Source organism: Nycticebus coucang, chromosome 10 (assembly GCF_027406575.1).
Source record: "Nycticebus coucang isolate mNycCou1 chromosome 10, mNycCou1.pri, whole genome shotgun sequence".
In the NCBI taxonomy this organism is placed as follows: domain Eukaryota; kingdom Metazoa; phylum Chordata; class Mammalia; order Primates; family Lorisidae; genus Nycticebus; species Nycticebus coucang.
Window position 1 is genome coordinate 104,977,651 of NC_069789.1, and position 25,496 is coordinate 105,003,146.

The 25,496-nt window shown below is 45.7% G+C and overlaps 2 protein-coding genes across 7 annotated transcripts in view; one reads left to right on the plus strand and one right to left on the minus strand.

Annotated features, from left to right (window-relative positions):
* Positions 1–937: 937 nt before the first annotated feature.
* SYT11 (synaptotagmin 11) lies at positions 938–25,156 on the minus strand. 3 transcript variants are annotated; one of them, XM_053604699.1, is made up of 4 exons: positions 24,808–25,156; positions 15,009–15,835; positions 4,754–4,874; positions 938–4,181 (listed from the first exon to the last, which is right to left on the minus strand). In XM_053604699.1, exons 1-4 carry the CDS (start codon positions 24,839–24,841, stop codon positions 3,871–3,873), a joined length of 1,293 nt encoding a protein of 430 aa, XP_053460674.1. In that variant the 5' UTR covers positions 24,842–25,156; the 3' UTR covers positions 938–3,870. The 3 variants fall into 3 exon arrangements, with proteins under 3 accessions (XP_053460674.1, XP_053460673.1, XP_053460672.1); XM_053604698.1 differs by having other exon boundaries at positions 4,751–4,874; XM_053604697.1 differs by lacking the exon at positions 24,808–25,156 and adding an exon at positions 24,183–24,266 and having other exon boundaries at positions 4,751–4,874.
* Positions 23,956–25,496, plus strand: part of GON4L (gon-4 like) — a 107,212-nt gene continuing 105,671 nt past the window's right edge. The window contains exon 1 of one of the 4 annotated variants that reach the window (XM_053604692.1): positions 23,956–24,026. The gene's annotated coding sequence lies outside the window, so the exon portion shown is untranslated. The remainder of the gene's footprint in view (positions 24,027–25,496) is intronic. The other 3 variants (XM_053604686.1, XM_053604687.1, XM_053604690.1) reach the window with 3 other exon arrangements.

Genomic DNA, 25,496 nt, shown 5'->3' on the forward strand with positions numbered 1-25,496 from the left:
AGGTGCTTGCCATAATGCCTGGCTATTTTTCTTTTTGGTTGTAGTTGTCATTGTTGTTTGGCGGGCCTGGGTTGGATTTGAACCTGCTAGCTCTGGTGTATGTGGCTGGCACCTTAGGTGCTTGAGCTATAGGTACTACCGTGTCTGGATAATTTTTAAATTATTTGTAGAGATGTAGTCTTTCTGTGTTGCTCAGGCTGATCTTGAACTCCAGGCCTCAAAAGATCCTCCTGCCTCACCCTCCCAAGGTGCTAGGATTACAGTTTAAGCATGAGTCACTTTGCCCAGCCTGTATTCCTTTTTCTTTACAGCATATCCCAGTTTGAAATCATACATTTATTAGGGTAGTTATTTGATTAATACTGTCTTCCGTTAAACTCCACAAGTACAGGACCCTTGCTTATTAATGTGTTGTATCTTCAGTGCCTGGCATATAGTAAACACTCAATAAATATTTGTTGACTAATAAATGAATGAATGAAAGAAAAGAATTGGCTAGTCTCAGGGTTACTTTTGGGGATAATTATTAACAGTAAAGACCACCATCTCATCCTCAGATGGTCATGGCCTAGAAGTTACATTTCAAGAGTAAAACAGAGGCTGGTGTGGTGGTGCCCCCTATTGTCCCAGCCCTTCAGGAGGCTGAGACTGGAAGTTCACTTGAGCCCAGGAGTTCGGGTCTAGCTTGGACAACAGAGTGAGACCCTATCTCTGAAAAAATAAAATAAAAGAGGAATACAGGAATAAAAGGACTAGAACAAGCAGCAAACCAAGTCTCCTGTGAAATGAGAGTCTCTAAGATGAGAACCCGGAATCTGTATTTTTCCACAAGTGCCCTGGATGATTCTGAATCAGATGATCTGGGGACCACACTTTGGAAAACATGCCCTAGGACATGTCATCCAGCTTCCAAGAGAACCATGTTGACATCACTGCACCTGTTTAATGTGAATCAGTCTTTATTTTGCACTGCGTGGTGCATTAACAAATTCAACATACAAGATAGCATTACATATTGTAGGTTAGCAGTACAGCGTTATGCAATTTCACACGATTCATGTTAGCTTTTTCACTTTTTTCTTTTTTAGTTTGACATGTTTATTTTTGAGTTTCATTTTTACAAGAGAAGACACAAGGTAAAGAAAGACAACCACTTTGGAGAGGGATCTCGGTGAGGGCAATGTCACTGTCAAGGCCATTAAAAGAAAGAAAAAGGGACTTGCATTATTCCCTCTCCTGAGCAAGCCACCCCTGTCCCACAAACCAGTTCTATCTGTTTTCACATCTAGAGCACTGTCCATAAACACGTACATCTTGGCTGTGCTCCACTGAGATGAACTGAAAGAAAGAGTAACTCATAAAGGGACTTTTGTTATGCAGAAAAACTCTTTTCTTCCCAAGGGAATCAAGATATCCACAGAGAAGAATTGATTCTTGGAAAATCAGAAGTGACTATTCCCTAACCTATTCCTGACTACGAGTGCCTTGTGCGAAACCTATGATGTGACTCTCTTGTCTTTCAACTGACTCTTAGAAGGATACATTTCTCCTCCATGCTTATCAGTTAGCTCTGGAAAGAACAAATGTAAAAGCCAAAGTCAGCTAAGAAACTTTGGGACAGCAAAGTCAAGGGCACGATGGATCAGGCCTGAGGTAGGAGTGAGGAACCCTGGACTGTCCACCTCTTTGCTTTTTTCTGACAAAGATACAGAGGCAGCTCCTAGTCTACAAAACTACTTGTTCCTCCCCTATCACCTCACCACCCACTGCTCAGTAGACCCAAAGAATACAAGGAATAAAGCTACAAGGAGGTGGGGGAAGAGAGGGGTGGGGTGAGGCTGTTTTCCCAGACTTTTGTCAGGAGGAGCTACAGAGGCAGAGGCACACACAGCAGGGCAAAGATCAGACCGTCTCCACCTGTTGCTTTGCATTGTTTCTGGGAAGGAAACAAAAGCAAGTTGCTTAGCGATTTCTGATCTTTAGACATTAAGGCGATGAAGAGGAACCATTTAGATTTTTTCCTAATGGGGCTTCAGAATGCTCCTGTTAGATTTACATTAAACCATCTCAAAATGCATTTTTAGAAAACAAAAATTATTTTTTTTTCTATGTATGATACAGTATTTACACTTCATGGGGTATAGAACAGAGAATAGTGGTGTGATCCCAGCTGTTGGTGAGACAGTGAGTCAGATTATGAGGGATGGGGTTGACAGGGCCAAGAACAGGGAGTGTGCCTTGTGCCTGCCTTCCCAGAACTGTCAGGAATGTGGGCTAAAACAAACCAAAAAGATTGGATGGGGAGCAGAGTAGTTTTAAATCCACAAAAACAAAGAGAACATGAAAGGCAAGATCACCACCCTTTCCATGGAGACTCGGTTTTTCAACTGTTCTCAGAAACAAGTTAGAAAGTGATATCCTTGTACGGACATGAACGCTTCAATTTCAGGTAATCTTTTGGGCCTTGGATCAAGCTGGTTGCTTATTTGATTGAGTTCCTCTTAAGGTTAGCAAAATATCTACTGCCTATCCAAGCCTATCTATGCCCATGAAGTCGCTGCCATCTGAAAAATCTCCAACTAGAATAAGGGGATTTGAACTCTACTCCCAGTAAGATGTGGCAGAAGGAGGATGGCACTCTGTGGTTTCCCCATCCCTCTGCCACATCATGAGGCTCATAAATTTCAAGAGCTATGCTCTTTGTTTTGAGGGAAAAGATGTTCTGAAAGAATCCAACTTGCCTTTATTACTCACTTAGTTACACTGTTATTTTTCTTGAGAGCCAGTTATTGAAAAATTTAAGGAGAAAGAATAATTTCTGAGGCCTTTTTCTTTCTAACATCATTACAACATCTAAGACTCTAAACCCTCCCTATGGTTAGTGTTTGCTAGAAAAACAAAAGCTGATATAATCCTTCAAACCTCCGATGACCCCCAACCCCCTCAACCAGTAGATGGTTGTCACTACTGTAGATAAATTCAAAGGGGGATGGCAGTCATCTCTTGTCTACACTCCTTGTCCTTATACGTGGAAATAGCATTTGGGATCAGCTGGATGTGTTCATTGATACTATCCAATAGCTGAATTTGCAGTCTCCAAAGCTCCTTTTAGGGAAGTCATCTAGTTTCTTAAATCCAAGTTCTACCTGCTCAGTCTGATGTGCTCTGTGTGCCTCCCTGTAGCTACCAGTTAATCACAGACTGCCCTTTACCCCTTATAACAGGAGGGGTGACAGCAAATACTCCATTTCTCAATTACTCTTTTTCCCTGCAAACCTTGCCTTCTGCACACCATCTGTTTCTTGGCTTACTACAGACCTCTAGACTTTGAGCTCAGCCAAAGAGCAAAGATGTAAGAGGTAACAAGAAGAAAAGATGGAAATGATGAAAACATGAGGTTTTACAAGAGCAAAATTTTCGTCTGCAAAGGTGAGGCATAGGAGTAACTCTCCAGAGAAGCCCAATAAAAAGAGGCCAATTTCAGGTAATTAGCAAATACAATTCGGCACAAAACACAATTTTCATGGATTAAAATCTGCAACTTGATATTGGCAGTAGGCTAATTTCTTCAGTTTGTATTAGACATGCAAGTATAAGGTTACATTGTTATATATAAACCTGTAGGGGTATTTCCCTCTCTTTTTTCCCCCATTAAAAAAAATTTCTAGTGCCTTGCAAAGGAGAAAAAATCATCATCGCTAAGAGCTGATCTGCAGCTGTGGTCATGTGGGATGTTCTTTGTGGAGTTTGTTTTGTAAGAAATTTTCTTCTACAACTAAAATGAGGTTTTGAGTCCACTTCTCTGTCATCTCTCTCCCCGCCACACACCTCCCCAGCCTAGCCCTGGGGTTAGAGGCGAGAAGAACAGGATCAGTACTCGCTCAAACTGTGCCACTTGGCCACAGGTTTGCGGGGGCTCTCGCAGACCTCTCTCCAGTGCTCGGCACCACTGGTGGTGATGCTGTGTGCCCCCAGGATCAGCCTCCCCACCACCTCATTCTTGGTGGTGCGATCGAAGTCGATAACAAGGAACTCGATGCTGATGTCAGGCAGGAGGTCAGTGGGGATATCATAGATGAAAGACTCATTGAAGACCGGGTTCAAAGTGCACTTCTTCACGTGGGTTTTCTTCTTGGCTATGCGCTTTCTGCTGTAGTAGACGTTCACCTTGACATAGGGATCTGGGCCCCCAAAGAGATTAAAAAAAAAAAAAGACAGGCCTATGACACAGTCCTTCCTCTCCTGTATAGTGTTGCTTTCATGCTGGGAAGGGGGGTGGGTGGAGGTGATTTTTTGTTCTTATTTGTGGTGGCCACCCCCACTGACCATGTGTGAGTCTGCCTGCCTGGATAAGGGGCCAAGGAAACCAAGCAGGAATAGAATAGAACAATTTCCTCAAGTCATGTCTGAAAACCCACCAAAAAGCATTTTCAAAAGCACAGGGACTAACAAATACCCGCAGTGTGAGAAATCTACCCTGGAGCAAGTGCTGAGCACCTGGCCTGCATAGTATTTAGGGAGTCTCCTGAAATGTAAAGACCCCATTTGCACAAGCAAAACACCTCCTCAGCCGGGACAGACACAGACCTAAGTGTTCATGGAAAAGAGAATGCAAACAGAATGAGGGGCAGGTGGAAAGTGACAGAGACAAGAGACCCTTAGACATGTGGGTGTGTCTGGGCCCCAGACAGGGAGTGGGAGAAGTAGGGGTGGTCCAGAAAGTCAGGAAGAGGTTGAAGTAAATAGCTGCTACCTGAGAGACCGGTGATATCCATCTTCGGCAAATGTCTGGCTTTAAGGACAACCACTGTCATTCTCTGTGCCACAGGCTGATATGACAGAGACACCTGGAGCTCCCCTCTGCTGACACACTTCTGCAGGGAAGGAACAGCAGGTGAATATCCTGGCAGGGGGAGCAAGGCACAGCACAAAAGTGTGCACAGGAGTGGGGACAGGGTCTCAGAAGTGTTCATCTCTATAAAGATGTTCCCATTCTATTTAACAGGGAGAGGGGAAGGAGGTATTATAATCAGGATTCTAGTATTAAATAAAATCATTTGCATAGAGAAGTACATAACCTTATATTTATGAGCAGGGACTTTGGAGGCAGACTGGCCTGAATTCAAACCTGACTGCTATCCAGGCATTCCCAAGTTACAAACATCTGACTTACATACAACTTATACTTCTGAACAAAGGCTATTACAGTAAGTCCTTGAGTTACAAACATCCACTTACGAGTGGAGGCTATTACAGGTGACATAGGTAAATGTACCTGTTCCAACTTACATACAAATTCGACTTAATAACAAGCCTATAGAACCTATCTCATTCTTTTTTTACTTTATTGCCCTTGGTAGAGTACCATGGTGTCACAGCTCACAGCAACCTCCAGCTCTTGGGTTTAGGTGATTCTCTTGCCTCAGCTTCCCGAGTAGCTGGGACCACAGGCACCTGCCACAACGCCCGGCTATTTTTTTGTTGCAGTTTGGCTGGGGCTGGGTTCGAACCTGCCACCCTCAGTACATGGGGCCTGCGTCCTACTCACTGAGCCACAGGCACCGCCCTTTTTTTTCTTTAGAGACAGAGTCTCACTATGTCACCCTCAGTAGAGTACTGTGGTGTCACAGCTCACAGCAATCTCCAGCTCTTTGGCTTAGGCGATTCTCTTGCCTCAGTCTTCTGAGTAACTGGGACCATAGGTGCCCACTACAACGCCTGGCTATTTTTTGTTGTAGTTTGGCCAGGGCCAGGTTTGAACCTGCCACCCTCGGTATATGGGGCTGGCATCCTACTCACTGAACCACAGGCCCTGCCCTCAAGAACCTATCTCATTCTTTTTTTTTTTTTTTTTTTGTAGAGACAGAGTCTCACTTTATGGCCCTCGGTAGAGTGCCGTGGCCTCACACAGCTCACAGCAACCTCCAACTCCTGGGCTTAAGCCATTCTCTTGCCTCAGCCTCCCCAGTAGCTGGGACTACAGGTGCCCGCCACAATGCCCGGCTATTTTTTTTTGGTTGCAGTTTGGCCAGGGCCGGGTTTGAACCCGCCACCCTTGGTATATGGGGCCGGCACCCTACTCACTGAGCCACAGGCGCCACCCAGAACCTATCTCATTCTTAACCCAGGATTGCCTGTACTGCTATTTCTTCTTCTTTTTTTTTCTTGTTTTTGTTTTTGTTTTTGCAGTTTTTGGCCGGGGCTGGGTTTGAACCCACCACCTCCAGCATGTGGGGCTGGTGCCCTACTCCTTTGAGCCACAGGTGCCACCCTTCTTTTTTTTTCTTTTTGACTCAAAGTCTCACTCTATTGCTCCTGCTGAAATGCAGTGGCACCATCCTAACTCACAGCATCCTCAGACTCCTGGGTTCAGGTGATATTACTGCCTCAGCCTTCCCAATAGCTGGGACTACAGGCACATGCTGTTGCGCCCAGTTTATTTTTTCTTTTATTAGTAGAGATGGGGTCTCACTCTTGCTCAGGCTGGTCTCTAACTCCGGAGCTCAAGGGATCCTTCTATCTCGGACTCCCAGAGTACTGGGATTACAGGCCTGAGCCTCTGTACCTGGCCCCCAAATGTCACTTTTTATCTATGACCTTGAACATGTTACTGTACATCTCTGTACTTTACTTTCCTCATCTATAAAATGGGGATAAAATATGAAGTAGGTACTATAGTGATTCATCCACTAAGAGGATGAAACAAGTTAAAATGTATAAAGCACAACAGTGCCTGGCACACATTGTGCACTACAGAAGTGCATTCTCTCCAGTTCTCTAATTTGGTTCTTATGATAAAAAAGAGTTCTGAAGAGGCTTGGTGCCTATAGCGCAGTGGTTACGGCACTGGCCACATACATGGAGGCTGGCGGGTTTGAACATGGTCTGGGCCAGCTAAACAAAAATGACAACTGCAACAAAAAAATAGCTGGGTGTTGTGGTAGGCACCTGTAGTCCCAGCTACTTGGGAGACTGAGGCAAGAGAATCGCTTAAAGCCCAAGAATTTGAGGTTGCTGTGAGCCATGACACCATGGCACTCTACCCTGGGCGACAGCTTGAGACTCTTGAGAAACCTGCCCAAGTGCTCTGGGCACCGGTGGAGAAAGGGGCCAGCTCTGCTGGTAGATTCAGGGAAGGCTTTGCCAGCTGATACTGAGACAGAGTTGAGGGAGGGTGAAGCAATAGGCAGAGAGAAGACGGTGTCAGGCAGAGCAGCAGGGGTGGCTGGTACAGAGGCACTGGATTCTGACAGGGTACACTGTGTTCAGAGTAGTGACAGGTGAGTATGCCCAAAGCTGGGCACCTGACAGGTGGGTCGAACTTGGCAAGGAGGGAGAGGTTAGGTAAAAGGCTATGGGAGTACTAACAGAACAGCAAGGTATACAGGCAGGAGGAGGTCTGTAAACACAGGAATGGCAGAATTATTATCATTTCTATCATTTGAAAGAATTATTATTTTAGAGAAAGCTGGAGAATGAACTAAAGCAGAGAAAGGTTTAGAAGGCTGCTTACAGGGTGGCACCTGTGGCTCAGTGAGTAGGGCACTGGCCCCATATACCGAGGGTGGCGGGTTCAAACCCAGCCCCGGCTGAACTGCAACCAAAAAATAGCCGGGCGTTGTGGTGGGCACCTGTAGTCCCAGCTGCTTGGGAGGCTGAGGCAGGAGAATCGCGGAAGCCCAAGAGCTGGAGGTTGCTGTGAGTCCTGTGACGTCATGGCACTCTACCGAGGGTGGTAAAGTGAGACTCTGTCTCTACAAAAAACAAACAAAAACAAACAAACAAATGAAATCAGTGTAACCTAGTTTATTGTACCCTCAATGAAATGCCAACAATAAAAAAAAAAACTCCAAAATTTTATTTGTAGGAATAACATGTTATTTATATTGATTCTTTTAGAGATGGGGTCTTGTTCTGTTACCCAGGCTAGAGTGCAGTGGCACAATCATAGCTCACAGCAAAGGACAGCATCGATTACAAGATTTTAGTATAAGTTTCCTGATTACTAGCTGGACCCCGTGGCTCATACCTATAATCCTACCACTTTGGGAGGCTGAGGCAGGAGAACTGCTTGAGGCCAGGAGTTGGAGATCAGCCTGGCCAATATAGTGAGACCCTGTCTTGACATAAATAAAAAAATTAGCCAGGCATGGTGGTGTACACCTGTATCCTCAACTACTAGGGAGGCTGAGGTAGGAGGATCATGTGAGCCCAGGAGTTTAAGGTTGAACCATGGCGACACCACTGCATTCTAGCATGAATGACAGAGCAAGACACACTATTTCTAGAAGATAGATAAATAAATAAATAAATAAAATAAAACTCCGGTTCCTAAAGTCATCCATTATAGCAAAATTTCCCTAATCAAAATCTATAAGCCCCTTCCCTAGTTCTTTGGGAAAGTAGACAGTTTCCAGTTACCCCTTTTAATTTTTTTCTCCCCTAACATCACTCCTCAAACAGCTGTTCTCCATCCGATTTCCTCCTTCACCTCTGGCCATCTTTCATGGGCAGAACGCCCATTCAGCTTTCCTTTGTGATGCCCCAGTCTATAGCCACTGACCACCTGAACGCAACTCCATTCTGCACTGAAGGCAGGGTCCAGTGTTCCTCATTCCTCCTCCCTTTCCCTTTCTACCCGAGTCTCATTCCAAGTAGCACTGTCAATGGCTTTTTCATTGAGGGCTGGGAGCAGATCTGTTTCCCAGCCCCTTGGCCTTCTGAGGCAAAGACCCTGTTGGGGGCAGACAAGTAGAAGGACAAGGGGGAGAAAGGGTTTTGTCCATGCCTGACAGAGCTAGAGGGCTTCCTGTTCAGAGACCAAGCTCTTTTCTCTTCAGTTCAACAGAGAACAGGAGCAGCAGCCCTAAAGAATACCCTCAGATCGGCTCAGTGCCTGTGGCTTAAGCAGCTAAGGTGCCAGCCACATACGTCTGAGCTGGTGTGTTCGAATCCAGCCCAGGCCTGCCAAACAACAATGATGGCTGCAACCAAAAAAATAGCTGGGCGTTGTGGCAGGCCCCTGTAGTCCCAGCTACTTGAGGCTATGTCTCAAAAAAAAAAAAAAAAAATACCCTCAGATCAAAGAAATACTCAGACCAGTGGACTTTATTTTCTTGAAATTAGCAGAGCCTCTTTCAGAGAGATTTTCTAGCCATAAAGTCCTTGCACTAGGTGGACCAATACACCTCAATAAACCTTCCCTGGGGCCACCTCCACCCTAAATCATAACCATAGGATGACAGAAGAACACAACCTTAATGTTCAACCACATCTTCCTTTTGCTCCCCTCAATATATATTTGTAATGACTTTCTGAATTGTTCCTGGGAAATTGACATTCCTTTTTCTCTTTTCAGCCCCAATGGCTGGACTGAGGTCCTTTGTAAATCTGAGATTTTCATAACCTTCTCGTTCCCATGACCATGGTCCTGGATGATCACCATGACCTGAAGAGGTTAGGAAGAGTCTTACAACCCTCCATTATCTGCTTTGTCAGTCTCCTCTTTCCACTGTCTTCTTTTTTATCCACATCCCTTTCTGCACCACTTCCCTTCTCTACAAAAAAAGAAATAGTTCCAAAAAAAAAAAAAAAAGAAAGAAAGAAAAGAAAAAAAAGGAATAGTTCCAAAGTCCAACTCAAAGATTTCGTAGGCTAGTTTGTGTACTGTAACCTCTTTTCACTGACCACCAAGGGTTAATTTTTGGACACGCTGGTGGCTCATTCCTGTAATCCCAGCACTCTGGGAGGCTGAGGCAGTAGGATCCTTGGGCCCAGAATTTGAGGTTGCTGTGAGCTGGGCTGATGGTAGTGTACTCTAGCCTGGGGCAATAAAGTGAGACTCTATCTCAAAAAAAAAAAGGGTTAATTTTTTATGCTTCATACATCTTTCTATAAATTCATAAGAGCTGAGTGTGCACTTCCGATGTGACCTCATTAGCGATTATGATTCAGTCTGGAGATATTAAGACTCAGAGAGAATAACTGCCTGCTCCGAGTCAGGCAGTGAAACGGACAGAGTTGGAAGTGATGACCAGTCTTGGTCTTCTTCAATTGGACCACCCATTAATAAGGGGAAGGACAGAGATGAATTTTCTGCTAAAGGCCAAGAAATATAGTTGGGGAAGATTGTCTATAGGAATGCAATTTTTGCCAGTCTCTACCCAGGAATTCTTGGAAGAAGATATTTGATCCCATACTACAAGAAGTACTAGGATGGAACACAGTCCCACCCACCCACACTGGCTGGGGGAGACAGGCTCAGGAAGCCCAGTGAGGGGGGGCTCTGGTGTGGAGCCCCCCAGAGGCTGTGCTGCTTAGGATTGTGGCTTTGCCTTATTCCTCCTGAAGGGAGTTAATAACATGGAAAGAAACTTGGCTCTTACCAAGAGCCCTGGCAGTTGAGCAAATGCTATTGTCTGTACTCTGTCCAGTGCTTTGAATTGGAGGCTATTTGTTTCCAGTCTCTTCCCAGCCACAGGCCTGGCACAAAGCCACCCTCCACTCCCAGAGGGACTGTGAGTGCATGAGCTGTCTGGAGGAGCCCCACTGGGTGGTGGCTTTATCAAGGTTGGGTAAATGGGGAAGAGGCTGCTGTAAAAGGGGTTGAGAAGCAGGGGACAAGGTAGCAGAGCCCTGAGGAAAAGAGATGAGGGAAGAAGAAAGAGAGAGAAGGGGACAAAACAGGACACTGCTCTTCAGTTTCTTTCTTCTTCTTTTTTTTTTAGAGACAGAGTCTTACTTTGTCGCCCTCGGTAGAGTGCCATGGCATTACAGCTCACAGCAACCTCCAGCTCTTGGGCTTAGGCGAGTCTCTTGCCTCAGCCTCCCTAGTAGCTGGGACTACAGGCGCCCACCACAATGGCCAGCTATTTTTTTGTTGCAGTTTGGCCAGGGCTGGGTTCGAACCTGCCACCCTTGGTATGTGGGGCCGGTGCCCTACTCACTGTGCCATAGGCACTGCCTGACTGCTTCAGTTTCTATTCGTGCCTTCTTTTTTTTGAGACAGAGTCTTACTATGTCACCCTGGGTAGAGTGTCTTGCGTCACAAGCTCACAGCAACCTCAAACTCTTGGGCTTAAGCAATTCTCTTGCCTCAGCCTCCCAAGTAGCTGGGACTACAGGCACCCATCACTACACCCGGCTATTTTTGGTAGTAGTCATTGTTGTTTGGCAAGTCCAGGCCAGGTTCAAACCTGCCAGCCCCGGTGTATGTGGCCAGCGCCCTACCCACTGAGCTACAGGCGCTGAGCCTATTCATGTCTTCTGATTCCAACCTTGGGGGATGTAAAGATCCCTGCCGCATTGAATTCTAGCATGTCCTGTAGTATTCGGGGATTGAACAAGTATCTTATTTATGCTCTGACCAAATGCCTCCAATATTTTTCAAACTTCTTGGACTTCCCTGGCCCTATGTGTGTTTCAGCTGACAGTAGCAGTTCCTCTCCAGGGGTGTCCAACCTTTTTACTTTTCTGTCATACATCTGAAGAAGAAGAGTTGTCTTGGGCCACACAATAAATACACAAACACCGGTGAAAGCTCGTAAGCAAAAGAAAGGTCTATGCGTACTTTTTGTGATATCCAGCAGCACAGGTAAACAAAACAGTCCTTAAATAATCTGCATGTGGCCTGCAGGCCATAGGTTGGACATCCCTGCTAGGCAATAGCAGGAATGGGCTAGCTGCTGTGGGACTGGTGCCCTGTGGGTGTGTCTCAGGCCCTGGTGCAGTACCTTGATTCAGTGGGCAAACCTGAATACTTGTTGTACATTCTGCTCCTGCTGGATAAGGAACCTTTTCTGTCCAGCCCTGAACCTCCTGTCTCCCCACTGAGTCCAGTGTGGGTTTGCAGGTGGAAAAGGCATCAAGAGATAAGTATGGCAATGATAGGCAGAACCCTTTCTGGGACATGTGCAGTTGTTTTTTGTAACCTTGCTATCCTTTCTGAACCTCTTTCTCCATGGAGTCAGGCCTCCCTTGTTTTCCTCCACCTTGTCAAAACACAATGTAAATATCTACAGACTACATGTATCTCTCAGGGATCAAACATCATTAAAAATAAAAGGCTCACTATGTGCTAGGGACTGTGTAAAATACCACCCTACTTCAGTTTTCTTTCTTTTTTTTTTGAGACAGAATCTCTCTTTGTCACTCTTGGTAGAGTGCCATGGTGTCATAGCTCACAGCACCCTCAAACTCTTGGGCTCAAATGATCTCTTGCCTCAGCCTCCCTAGTAGCTGAGACACCCACCACAGTGCCCAGCTATTTGTTTTTTTTAGAGACGGGGGTCTCACTCTTGCTCAGGAGGGTCTCAAACTCATGAACTCAGGCAATCAGCTCACCTTGGCCTCCCAGAGTGCTGGAATTACAGGCATGAGCCACTGAGCCTCCCCCCAGTCTTAGAAGAAATTGAGACTTAAAGAAGGTAAGCAGCCTGCCCAAGGTCACTTAGCTGGTGGAATTTGGATTTTAACCCAGATCTGGCTCCAAAGTTCTTACTATTAACCTCACCTTATACCCTAAAAAAGGAATGAAATTCTAAGTTTAAAATTTCTACAACTTCCGGGCGGCACCTATGGCTCAGTTGGTAAGGTGCCGGCCCCATATACCGAGGGTGGCGGGTTCAAACCTGGCCCCGGCTGAACTGCAACCAAAAAATAGCTGGGCGTTGTGGCAGGTGCCTGTAGTCCCAGCTACTCAGGAGGCTGAGGCAAGAGAATCACTTAAGCACAGGAGTTGGAGGTTGCTGTGAGCTGTGTGATGCCATGGCACTCTACCCAGGGCCATAAAGTGAGTCTCTGTCTCTACAAAAAAAAAAAAAAAAAAAAAAATTTCTACAACTTCTTTCATAGCACTTACCACACCCACTATATGATAATTGCCAAAAACATTTGTCTTTCTCCCCAATAGTAAAAGCTCTTTACAGGCAATAACATGCCAGGTATATTATGTCACTTGATTCTCATAGCTTTGTAAGGAAGGCAATATTAGCAGCTCCAGTTTATAGATAAGGAAGTAGAGGTGTGGAGGGGTTAAGTAACACCCACATCACACAGCTGGAAAGTGGTGAGCTAGCGCGTGAAGTGGGGCAGTCTGATCCTGGAGGCTGCACGTTTACATGCAGCACTGCACTTCCTCCCCAGTAGTGGAAGAAATAAATGAACTAGTCGGGTTTGGTGGGAGTACACTTCTTGTACTTCTGAAATTACAATTTAAGAGCCAGTGTTAAGACTAGGTGTGGTGACTCACAGCCTGCAGTCCCAGCACTCCGGGAGGCCGAGGCAGGTGGATTACTTGAGCTCAAGAGTTTGAAACCAGCCTGAGTAAGAGTGAGACTCTATCTCTACCAAAAATAGAAAAACTAGCTAGGTGTCATGGTGGGCTATCCACCTGTAGTCCCAGCTATTTGGGAGGCCGAGGCAGGAGGATCACTTAACCCAGGAGTATGGTGTTGCTGTGAGCTTGGCTGAGGCCATGGCACTCTTCCCAGGGCAACAGAGTGAGACTGTTTAAAAAAAAAAAATGCCAAGGTTGGCCCAGTGGGGAGAGAGAAAGAGAAGGTAAGATGGGGGGCTTTCGGGGCGGTGCCTGTGGCTCAGTCGGTAAGGTGCCGGCCCCATATACCGAGGGTGGCGGGTTCAAACCCGGCCCCGGCCAAACTGCAACCAAAAAATAGCCGGGTGTTGTGGCGGGCGCCTGTAGTCCCAGCTACTCGGGAGGCTGAGGCAAGAGAATCGCTTAAGCCCAGGAGTTGGAGGTTGCTGTGAGCTGTGTGAGGCCACGGCACTCTACCGAGGGCCGTAAAGTGAGACTCTGTCTCTACAAAAAAAAAAAAAAAAAAGATGGGGGGCTTTCATGTCTTTCCTAGTGCAAAGAGGGAAGAGAGGAGGAATAGAAAGAGGAGATGTATCTGTGGCAAAGGTTTGGGCCTAGAATGGTGAAGCAATTCATTATATTGCATTTATAAAATGGCTATAAAGGGCGGCGCCTGTGGCTCAAGGAGTAGGGCGCCGATCCCATATGCCGGAGGTGGTGGGTTCAAACCCAGCCCCGGCCAAAAAAAAAAAAAAAAAAATGGCTATAAAAAGATATGTACATGATACTATTTACACTCCTAGGTTTGGGCTGGGAATGGAAAGCTAAGGGAAAAAATTAATGAATTATAGTCATAGTTTCTTAGCTTTGAGAAATAAGTTCACTGAAGGAAGATCACATCATTTTGGAGAGGAAATTACCTCCCATATCCCTGATATTATGGAGGGTTTAGGACTGGTAGGCCAGCCTGTCCCAAGTAAGCTGGACAGATCAGGATGTCATCACTCGGAGTAATTTTTTTTTTTTTTTTTGTAGAGACAGAGTCTCACTTTATGGCCCTGGGTAGAGTGCCATGGCCTCACACAGCTCACAGCAACCTCCAACTCCTGGGCTTAAGCGATTCTCTTGCCTCAGCCTCCCGAGTAGCTGGGACTACAGGCACCCGCCACAACGCCTGGCTATTTTTTGGTTGCAGTTTGGCCGGGGCCGGGTTTGAACCTGCCACCCTCGGTATATGGGGCCGGCGCCTTACCGACTGAGCCACAGGCGCCGCCCCTTTTTTTTTTTTTTTGAGGCAGTCTCACTTTGTCACCCTTGGTTGAGTGCCATGGTGTCATAGCTCATAGCAACCTCAAACTCTTGGGCTCAAGAGAGAGAGTCTTGCTCTTGCTCAGGCTGATCTTGAACTGGTGAGCTCAAGCAATCCACCTGCCTCGGCCTGCCAGAGTGCTAGGATTACAAGTGTGAGACACGCCCAGCAGTAGGAGAAATTTAGAAGCTACCTGACCTCCTCTTCTTGAAGGAGACCTAATTTGCCAGGCCCTCTGTCTTACTTTGACCACTGCTTATCCTTGACAGCCAAGAGCTTCCTCTCTTCAGTCCCTCTCTGTCATCCACCTCTCTTCCCTCCCATTTCTCTGCTGAGATCTTGTCTCCCCCTCCCCCAGCCCTTGCCAACACTCCTCCTACTCACCTGGATGTTCCTCTTGATGATGTCCCTGGTCAGCTGTACCTTGCCTGTGCTAGGGTCCACCCCAGCCAATGGCACCATGACCTCCCCAATGACATCATCCCGGGAGAAGCGGTCAAAGCTGAGGACGAGGAAGTGCAGCACCAGGTCCTGCAGCTGGCTGTATGGGATGCCGTAGAAAGTGAAGGTCTCATCGAACACAGGATCCAGGGTCTTCCGTAGCACTCTGGTCTTTACCCGATGCCTCTTGTCAGGAAGGATGGTCATTTTGATGTAGGGGTCAGATCCCTGGGTCTGGTCATCCATTACTGGAAGCCCATGGGCCTCTTGGATTGTCACCACCAGGGCTTTTTTTGGGAAGTTATAGTCCACTGAGAAGGTGAGGGATCCTAGCATGACATCCTCCTCTGGAGATGATGGAGAGGTGGTTTTACTCTCCCCGGGGGTCAGGCTTGTGATGGGGCTCCTCAGTTCTTCCCCATAGTCCATTTTGATGGGCAGCTGGTCTATACAAGATCCAGAGCTAGGGCCTCTGGGCCCCTTGTCTCGGCTCAGCAGGCCAGCTTCTACTGCATCCACCAACAGGTTCCCATGTCCACCTTCCCTCCCAGGGCCATCTTTGTCTCTCCGTACCTTAATGATTTTCTTCTTGTTGCTGAGGGTCTCTGGGTAGATGCTAATGCCTTTCAGCATGTGAATAAACTTGTATGGTGGGGTCTTGTGCTTCTTCTCTGCCTGCTGATGGCAGCATGACCAGACAAAGACAGTCACTGAGACACACACCACCAGCACAGAGGCCCCGATGAGGCCGGCCACCACTGGAGACACATCTGAAGGTGGAGACCAGAGATGTGTCAAGGCAGGTGAGTTTGACCCCTGTCCAGAGCACCCCTGCCTTCTGCCTGTGTTGGAGCCACACTAATCTGCAGTGCAGCCTCCACCACAAAGTGTGCTCCATCTGGGCTTTAGAACTTTTCCTTTCCCTTGGAGATACCCACCCCCATCCTCTCCAACCAACCCGTGGCTTTTCCTTCCCACCAAATCTGGGTGTAAAACTTCTCTGAAGTACCCTATTTGACTCCCTATTCCTTTCTTGACCTTCATTGAAAACTTAGAGCCTTGGTTTGCTCTCATTGTGCTTCATAAGAAGCTGCTCTGTAGGTAATCCAACTTGTTCACCTCAACTGTTGCACAGGAGGATGAGCTGTGTCTTGGTCTCAGGAGGCTATTCCACAGCATCAAGCACAGGGTCCCCTTGGCTGACACACTGATGTCAGCGTGGGGAGCACATGGAGTTGAGGGGGCTTGGTAGGGGGCTCAGCATGGTAAATACAGATGGGCGGTCAAAAACTCTGGGTCTATATACTTTTAAGATACATTCCAAAGTTTCAGCTCCCAGGTATTTAAAACATAAGTATTCCTTTAGTATGAAACTATTATAGGGAGAAAAAAGAATATATATATATATATACACACACACACAGGTTGAGTACAGTGGCTTATACCTGTAATCCCAGCACTTTGGGAAGCCCAGGCAGGACAGTCACTTGAGTCCAGAAGTTTGAGACCAGCCTGAGCAACACAGTGAGACCCCCATCTTTCAAAAAAATAGGAAAATCATCCAGACGTGGTGGCATGTGTCTACAGTTCCAACTTCTCTGGAGGCTGAGACAGGAAGATCACTTGAGCCCAGGGGTTTGAGGTTACTGTCAGCTATGACACCAGGGCACTCTACGCAGGGCAACAGAGTGAGACTGTCTCCAGAAAAAAAAAAAAAAACCCAAACCCCAACATATATATATATATATATATACATATATATATTTATATATATATATATATATTTTTTTTTTTTTGGCCGGGGCTGGGTTTGAACCCACCACCTCCGGCATATGCGACCGGCGCCCTACTCCTCCAGCCACAGGCACCGCCCTATATATATATTTTTTAATAGGAAGAAGTAGAGACTGTAGAAAATAACAGACCTTTCTCTTTTTTTTTTTTCTTTTGAGACAGAGTCTTTGTCACCCTCAGTAGAGTGCCATGGCATCTTGGCCTCTTAGCTCACAGCAACTTCAAAATCTTGGGTTTAGGTAATTTTCTTGTCTCAGCCTCCTAAGTAGCTGGGACTACAGGTGACCACTATAATGCCCAGCTATTTTTAGAGATGGGGTCTCTTCTGGCTCAGGTCAGGCTAGTCTTGAACTCTTGAGCTCAGGCAATCCACCTACCTCAGCCTCTCAGAGTGTTAGGATTACAGGAGTGAGCCACCGTGCCTGGCCTCTGATCCTTTCTCAAATGTCACTTTCTTAGGCCTTCTGTAACTACCTTATTTATTTATTTATTTACTTATTTATTTGAGACAGAGTCTCACTTTGTTACCCTTGGTAGAGTGCCGTGGTGACACAGCTCACAGCAACCTCCAACTTTTGGGCTCAAGTGATTCTCTTGCCTCAGCCTCCCAAGTAGCTGGGACTACAGGCACCCACCACAACGCCTAGCTATTTTTTTAGAGATGGGTCTCAATCTTGCTCAGGCTGGTCTCGAACCTGTGAGCTCAGAGCAATCCACCCACCTCAGCCTCTGAGAGTGCTAGGATTACAGGCCTGAGCCACCGTGCCCAGCCTTAACTACCCTATTTACAAGTGCAACTTTCTCCACTCTTGACACCCACCCTTCCTAGGCCTGATTATTTTTTTCATGTTTTCTTATTATTACTCTTTTTCTCTCTCTCTCTCACACACACACAAAATATACAAAATACATACACATAGTCATAAATAAATAAGTGCACACTCCCCACACTTTTACTACTTATTGTTTAACTTTGCTAGGATGGAAGCCTTATGAGGACAGGAATTCTTGTCTGTTTTGTTCATTGCAATATCCTCCTCATTTAAAGCACATAGCAGGCATTATATATATATATTTTTTTTAATTTTTTTATTGAGACAGAGACTCATTTTATGGCCCTTAGTAGAGTAGCTCACAGCAACCTCCAACTCTTGGGCTTAAGCGATTCTCTTGCCTCAGCCTCCCAAGTAGCTGGGACTACAGGCACCTGCCACAGTGCCTGTTTTTTTTGGTAGAGATGTGGTCTCACTCTGGCTCAGGCTGGTCTTGAACCTCTGAGCTCAGGGCAATCCACCCACCTCGGCCTCCCACAGTGCTAGGATTACAGGCACGAGCCACCACTCGTGGCTGTATATATTTGTTGTACAAACAAATAACTAAACATAAATAGATTTTTTTCTATTCCCCTTATGTTAGTCTTGTCTTTTTTTTTCACAAAAGTTGGGTCCCTGCCTTAGAAAATTAGGTTTAGTCTACGGCCATACAACCCTGAACGCGCCCGATCTCGTCAGAAAATTAGGTTTAGGCTCTTTTCCCCCTGAAGTTCGTTGAAGCCAAATTGCATTTAGGTATTAAAGGTCTAGATACGGCCTGTAATTTTCCACCTTACTTTTTAGGGGAAGACTTGGAAGGCAGGTAGAACTAAGGAAATAATGTGACTTCAGCATATTTCATATTCTTCTTGGAACACCCTTGCACCAGGCTTCTACACAGCTTTTACCACCTCCCCGACTACAGGCCTAAAACTTCACCTCATCAGAGAAACATTTCTTGCCTTCTGTAAGTCAGATAATATTCCTAGCACCCTTCTTCTTCATAGTGCCTACTACTGTGACATAACTTTGTCTGTTTCCCCTCTTTAGATATATGTAACAAGAAGAGTAACTTTGTTTTGTTTACTTCTATGTTCCCATGTCTTAGAAAGATGTCAATGTGCCAGATAGTAAATGCTTAGTGACCAAATGAGTTAGTGAATTTAAAACAGACTCCACATAAAAAAAATAAATAAATAAAAAAATAAAACAGCCTCCACAGATTTGAAAAAGAGGATGAAGACAATATGATTACATGTATCAGAGATAAATGTAAATTTGTTGTTGTGGTGGTGGATTTTTGGCCACGGCTGGGTTTGAACCCGCTACCTCTGGTATACGGGGCCGGCGCCCTACTCCTTGAGCCACAGGTGCCACCCAATGTAAATTTTTATTTGGACTTAAAGCCTGTCTATAGGCAATACCCTCACTTGACAACATTAGGTAAAATGACTTAGCTGACCAAAAGCTGGACTATACTTAGGTTAATGACCACCTATACCATGAGCATAATGTCCAGATCATAAAAGAGGTAGACAGAATTTCACCTGCACTGGTCATGACTAACATGGAGTACTCTGCACGGCACTAATAATAATAAGAACTGCTGCTTTCTGCTACATTTATTGCATCCCTGCCAGCCTTGTGCTAATGCCTACTCTCTCCAAACCAAAAGACTCATTGAATAGATACATTAATATCTTCACTTTATTATTTATTTATTTTTAGAGACAGAGTCTCACTTTGTCACCTAGGTAGAGTGCTGTGGTGTCATAGCTCACAGCAACCTCCAACTCCTGGGCTTAGGCGATTCTCTTGTCTTAGCCTCCCGAGTAGCTGGGACCACAGGCACCCGCCACAATGCCCGGCTATTTTTTGTTGCAGTTTGGCTGGGGCTGGGTTTGAACTCACCAGCCTCGGTATATGGGGCTGGTACCCTACTCACTGAGCCACAGGCACCGCACTGTTTATTTATTTATTTTTAAGAGATGGGCTTTCACTGTGTTGCCCAGGCTGGAGAGCAGTGGTGTGATCATAGCTCATTGTAGCCTTAAACTCCTGCATCCACACAATCCTATCTTAGCCTCCCAAGTTGCTGGAACTACAGGCATGAGCCACCTGCCCTGGATAATGTCCCCACTTTATAACTGAGGAAGCTAGGAACTCAGAATTCTGCCCTAGGCTACATACTAGCAAATGGCAGGGATGTGATTTAAATTCTGGTCTGTTTGACACCAAAGCCTATACTCTATATTATGGTTAACCAAGATAGGGAAAAAATTAGTTAAAAACATGGAAATTGGGCTGGGCGCAGTGGCTCATGCCTATAATCCCAGCACTGGGGAGGCTGAGGCAGGTGGATTGCCTGTCATGAGTTCAAGACCAGCTTGAACCAGAGCGAGACCCTGTCTCTAAAACATAGCTGGTTATTGGGGCGGGTGCCTGGAATCCCAGCTACTTGGGAGGCTGAGGCAAGGGAATTGCTTAAGCCCAAGAGTTTTAGGTTGCTGTGAGCTGTGATGCCACAGCACTCTACTGAGGGTGACAAAGTAAGACTCTGTCTCAAAAAAACAAAACAAAACATGGAAATTATATCAAATGAAGAAAAATTGAAGGCACTGGCACTAGGTGGTGTCTAGGAATAATAACCATCCTCAATTAAAATTATTTTAGGTATTTTGATAGAAGGAGGTCTGATTTAATTTTACTTTGGAGTATAGAACCAGCACCAATGTGTATAGGCTACAAGAAGACATATGTATATATATATATATATATATATGTATTTTTTTTTTTTGAGATAGTGTCTTCCCTATCACCCTGGGTAGAGTGCTGTGGGATCATAACTCAAAATAACCTCAAACTCTTGGGCTTAAGCGATTCTCTTGCCTCAGCCTCCCAAGTAACTAGGACTATAAGTGCATGCCACAATGCCCTGCTATTTTTTTGTTGCAGTTGTTTAGCTGACCTAGGCCGGGTTTAGCTGGCCTATGCCGCCCTTGGTGTATATAGCTGGCGCCCTAACCACTGTACTACAGGCTCCGAGCCAAGAAGACAGATTTTGACTCAAAGAAAACAGTCAAATTATTATTAGAATTGCCTCACAATAGCCAAGATTGCTTCATGAGGTAGTAATTCTCCAAATAAAAATTTTCAAAACATTGGTTAATTACCATATGTTGGGAACATTCGAAAGGATTTCTTCAGTGGGGACTGGACTAGATGTATCTGAAGTTCTTCCTACCAAATATTTCATGGTTCTATGAATGTTGGATATAATATTGGATATCTGGCCAGATATAAATGTAGACATGGAGTAAAGCCACTAAAAAATAAATCAAGGTGATTGTGTCCATTTCCATGTCTACACTGAATAATAACAGTGTTTAGTCTCAAAGTATCAAATGAAATAAGAGCTTTTAGGAAGCTGTTTCACAAATGGAGGCAGCAATGGTGTAAGCTCCTTGAGGGAAAGCGGGAACAACATCCCTTTCGTGTTTGACTTTCTCAGAGTCTCTTGCATCTAGTATTTGCTTAAACTGCTGATTGGATTCAGTTGTCAATAAGAATGGGCAGAATCTAAACAAATGCCTCTCCATTCACTCAGCAGTGGCTTTCCTGCAAATTGTTTGCTACCGATTAGTGAAACTGAACACTGATCGTCTTTATGAGATGAGAAAAGCTGATTGTCTTTATGAGATGAGCAAAGTAGAGAACTACCAAAACGGACATATTTTTGATAATGACGGGAAAGAGAGCGCTAACGGCCCAGACTGGGCAATTGTTCAGCTCTACTTGAATATATTCTGTGATCTTTTTTTTTTTTTAATGTTTTTCTTAAATTTTATTATTTTTTAATTAATATTAAATCATAGCTGTGTACATTAATGCAATCATGGGGCACCATACACTGGTTTTATAAACAGTTTGACACATTTTCATCACACTGGTTAACATAGCCTTCCTGGCATTTTCTTAGTTATTGTGTTAAGACAATTATATTCTACATTTACTAAGTTTCATATGTACCCTTGTAAGATGCACCACAGGTGTATATTCTGTGGTCTTGAGGGAACCCATTGTTGCTTACTATGCATAAGCTTTTATTGCTAGAAAATGAAGTGAGGGTGGAAAAGAGAAAAGAAGAATTCTCATCATTCAGGAGGATAGAAAAGGAAAAGAATAGAAATGGATCAACCCATTTGTGGATTATCTAGATGCTTTCTCCCACCTTGTTCCCCACTTTTGCTCTTCTTCATTTCAGTATTCCTTAACTCTTGCCTCTTTCTCCGACACCCAAGATAGTGAACTAGAACAAACAGAGATGTTGGAACTCAGAGCTCTCTGTTTTGCTTTAGTCAAAAGCCTGATGGAAAAAGGAAGTTGGAACTAATGCTGAACTGAGTATTTTAAAGTAGCTGTAAATTGCAGTGACCTGTGCTTCTTGCTCTGTTTGTCCTCTGCAGACAGGATAATTGAGTATTGACTTTGTGTATCTCCCAAGCCTTTGAAATGAAGGCTCCCACTCTGTGAGATGTGAAAAAGTCAGGTGCTATCATTCTCTATGTAGGAGACCCCTGTAAGGTTCTAGAGATCTGAAAAATATATCTGGCATGAGGTGGCTCATGCCTGCAATCCTAGCACTCTGGGAGGCTGAGGCAGGTGGATTGCTGGAACTCACAGGTTCAAGACCAGCCTGAGCAAGAGTGAGACCCTGTCTCTACTAAAAATAGAAAAACTGAGGTAAAGGGTTCACCTGACCCCAAGATTGCTGTAAGCTACGACATCACAGCACTCTGCCTAGGGCGACAGCTTAAGACTGTGTCTCAAAACAAAAATGAAAACATCTGGGCTATGCTCAACTCCTCAGCCTCTGATCTGAACTGCTTATTTTCACTTTGTTTCCTAAACATAGACCTTTCCCTGTCAGGCCTCTGTAGTACAGCGGGATGAGAGTGAACTTTGACATCAGACAGTCATTGGTTTAAATCCCAGCACTACCCTCACTAGCTGGTTTGACTTTTGCCAAGTTATTTCATTTCTTTGAGCCTCAGTGTTCTGAGGCTCAAAGCACACATGCGTACACACACATACATATACATACGGGGTGTTCATAAAGTTTGTGCACTATTTAAAATTGTGTGTCTATTTTAAATTGCACATGAACTTTATGGACACCCTGTCTATAATACCTACCTGAGAAGGTATTTGTTAGAGTTATAAATAAAATGTAGCATATAAAAGGCTGGCATATTTTCTTTTCCATTTTCTAATAATAGTCCCTGTAAAGGAAATTATGACTCTGTATTATGCTCCTCACTATCTACTCTCTCAAGGACTCTGGAACTGCAACCAGAGAAAGGAATCTGCTGGAAACCATAGGAGAAAAAGAGTAGAAATAAATCTTGGGTTATTCATGTGGTCACAAAAAGGATTTGTTTAGAAACTTAGAACTCAAAGGATTGAAATGCAGAAGGTGAAGTGGAAGAAAGAAATACAGTCATGATTTAGCCTTGGGGAATCTGTGGGAACAGTAGCTAATGTGTGTGAAGATATGTTATCTGAATGCTTTCCTTGATTTGATGACTTCTTCCTTATATTGAGGGGATGGAGCACATTGGGTTCTGCTCATTTCAATATATTTCTTATTTGAGAAAGAGAAAAGCCGTTTCCTAGCTGAAGTGTGCTCCTACTCTAAATAGTAATGTTTAGATCCGGCGTCCTCAAACTTTTCAACAGGGGGCCAATTCACTGTCCCTCAGACTGTTGGAGAGGGACTATAGTTAAAAAAAAAATTCTGAACAAATTCCTATGCACACTGCACATCTTATTTTGAAGTAAAAAACAAAACGGGAACAAATACAATTCACACCGCTTCATGTGGCCTGCGGGCCACAGTTTGAGGACGCCTGGTTTACATGCTCTAACCTTCTGGATTGTCTGAGGGATAGAATCACTTAAGGGATTAAAGGTTCTGGGCTGGCAGCAACTCTCACTGGCTTCTCCCTTGTAAACTGCAGTACAATAGAGAGAGAAGCAGGGCAACTCTATTTTATTTACTTATTTATTTGACCAGGAAACATAGCACAGGCAGTTTGCTCCGCTACATTTCGGAGGAGTCCCCAAAGAGGAAAAACTTGCTTCTCAAGCTTTTCTTTACCATCTTCTCTATTTTCCACTTCACTTTCTGCCCCAGGGAGTGTGAAACTAATCTTGGAGCCCTTAAGATTGGGGCGGGGACCAGCAGCTCCGAGATGACGTAATGCTTTCTCTGGTACACAAAGCGGCCTCCCCCGGTGGGCCTCTCTCACCTCCCCCTCAGGCCTGGATCGCGCCCCCGCCAGCACCAGCGCGGGTGAGTTCCCCTTTTTGAAAAGCTAGCCCAGGGAAACAGGGAACAAAGGACCCGGCAGGAGAGCCTAGTCGCTGCCAGGAGGCCCAGAATAGACATCACGTCATCCCCCAGCCCAGCAGCGCCAAGCGCCATTTGGTAGCATCGGGTAGATCCTACCATTACGATGCAGAATGGAGACTGCAGGGCTCACGTTTCCTCCCAGCCCCAGCATCCAGCTGACCATCTTAAGGAGTGGCTTCCTTTTTTGCTCCCCACCCCCACAACCCTCTTTCCCCAAAGGCTGCCGCCTCTCCTGGCTGCCAGCCACACAACCCACAGTCTCCAAGCTGCCATCTTGATGCCCCATCCCCCGTCACCTCCCTCCCCCGCAGCCCTTAGGAGTGGGAGTGGAGGAAGGGGCACCGCCCTGCGTGCCCCAAGGGGGAGGGCTCGGCCTACCCCACCCCCTCCGCCAGAAGGAGGGGTTCCCATCCTACGCGCGCTTGCTGATTCTCACCTCCAGCAGTGCTGACAGTGCACCATGCAAGGTTTTAGCATTCTGGACTAACCCCACCCTCCGTGTGGCTTTGGCCTTGCCAGTCCCTGCCACCCATCGCTCAAGTTCAGGAGCTGGGTACTGTCAGTTACCCACCACCACAGGCCTAATTCTAGCAGGGCTAGCACTTTGAAGGTTGTGTAGTTTGGGCTTCATTCTCTGCCCCCCAGCCCCTGGGCCCCCAGCCCCTGGCCCCCTTGCAACGGTTTCGACCACCTTAAGCTTAGTTTGCCCGACTCTACTTACCAAAGCTAGGTCGGATATTGGTGATCTCAGCCATGTCGTAATCAGAGGCTGTTGCTATAAATGTTTTTGCTATGGTCAGACAACTCTGGGAATCCTCGGTTAGTACCGAGGCCGCCGCTGTAGAGCTCTAGGTCAGGGGAGGGGGAAGGTATCCGGCCGACGCCTCCTGCGACGGTCTGGTCCCTGGTTGCCAGCTGCGCTCGCCTGTTAAGATGCTCCAGGGATGCTCTGAGCTAAGGATGCAGGTGCAGTCAGACTGGTCCTGATGCGAGGCAGGCTCCTCCTTCTTCCGAATGGCCCTCGGCAGGATACTCCGCCTCTGTCCGAGAGGTTTCGGAAGGCAGACCCCGCCCCTTTCCGGAAGTTCTCCGGCAGGGGCCCTCCCTCCGCCGAGTTTTCTCGAGAAAGAGGCTAGGTTCGCTGTTCAGCAGGTCTGTAAGGCAGAAGTCCTGAGGCCCCAGCAAGAAGCATAGGAAGGTTATCCTATGAGATCTCGTAAATCCTGTGATTCGCCGTTTCCTGGTCTATAGCCTAAAAATGTTCTGGCTTCTGTGCTCCACAATTTTGGAAAAACAAAATGCTATACTGCTTGGATTTTAGTATTTTTTTTGTTGTTCTTTTTTTGTTTTCGAATTTCAGTATTAATTGCCATTATTTTTATGCATGCCTGAGACTACTAATGGTTATCA

Coding starts and splice junctions, on each gene's coding strand:
- SYT11 (XM_053604697.1), bottom strand. CDS start 24,249: ATGGTCAGCTGGATGCTGGGGCTGGGAGGAAACGTGAGCCCTGCAGTC. Junction 4,875..15,008: donor TCATCAAGAGGAACATCCAG/GTGAGTAGGAGG, acceptor CCTTCCCTGCAG/AAGTGTGTCAGCAGAGGGGA. Junction 4,182..4,750: donor TATCACCGGTCTCTCAGGTA/GCAGCTATTTAC, acceptor TTGGGGGCCCAG/ATCCCTATGTCAAGGTGAAC.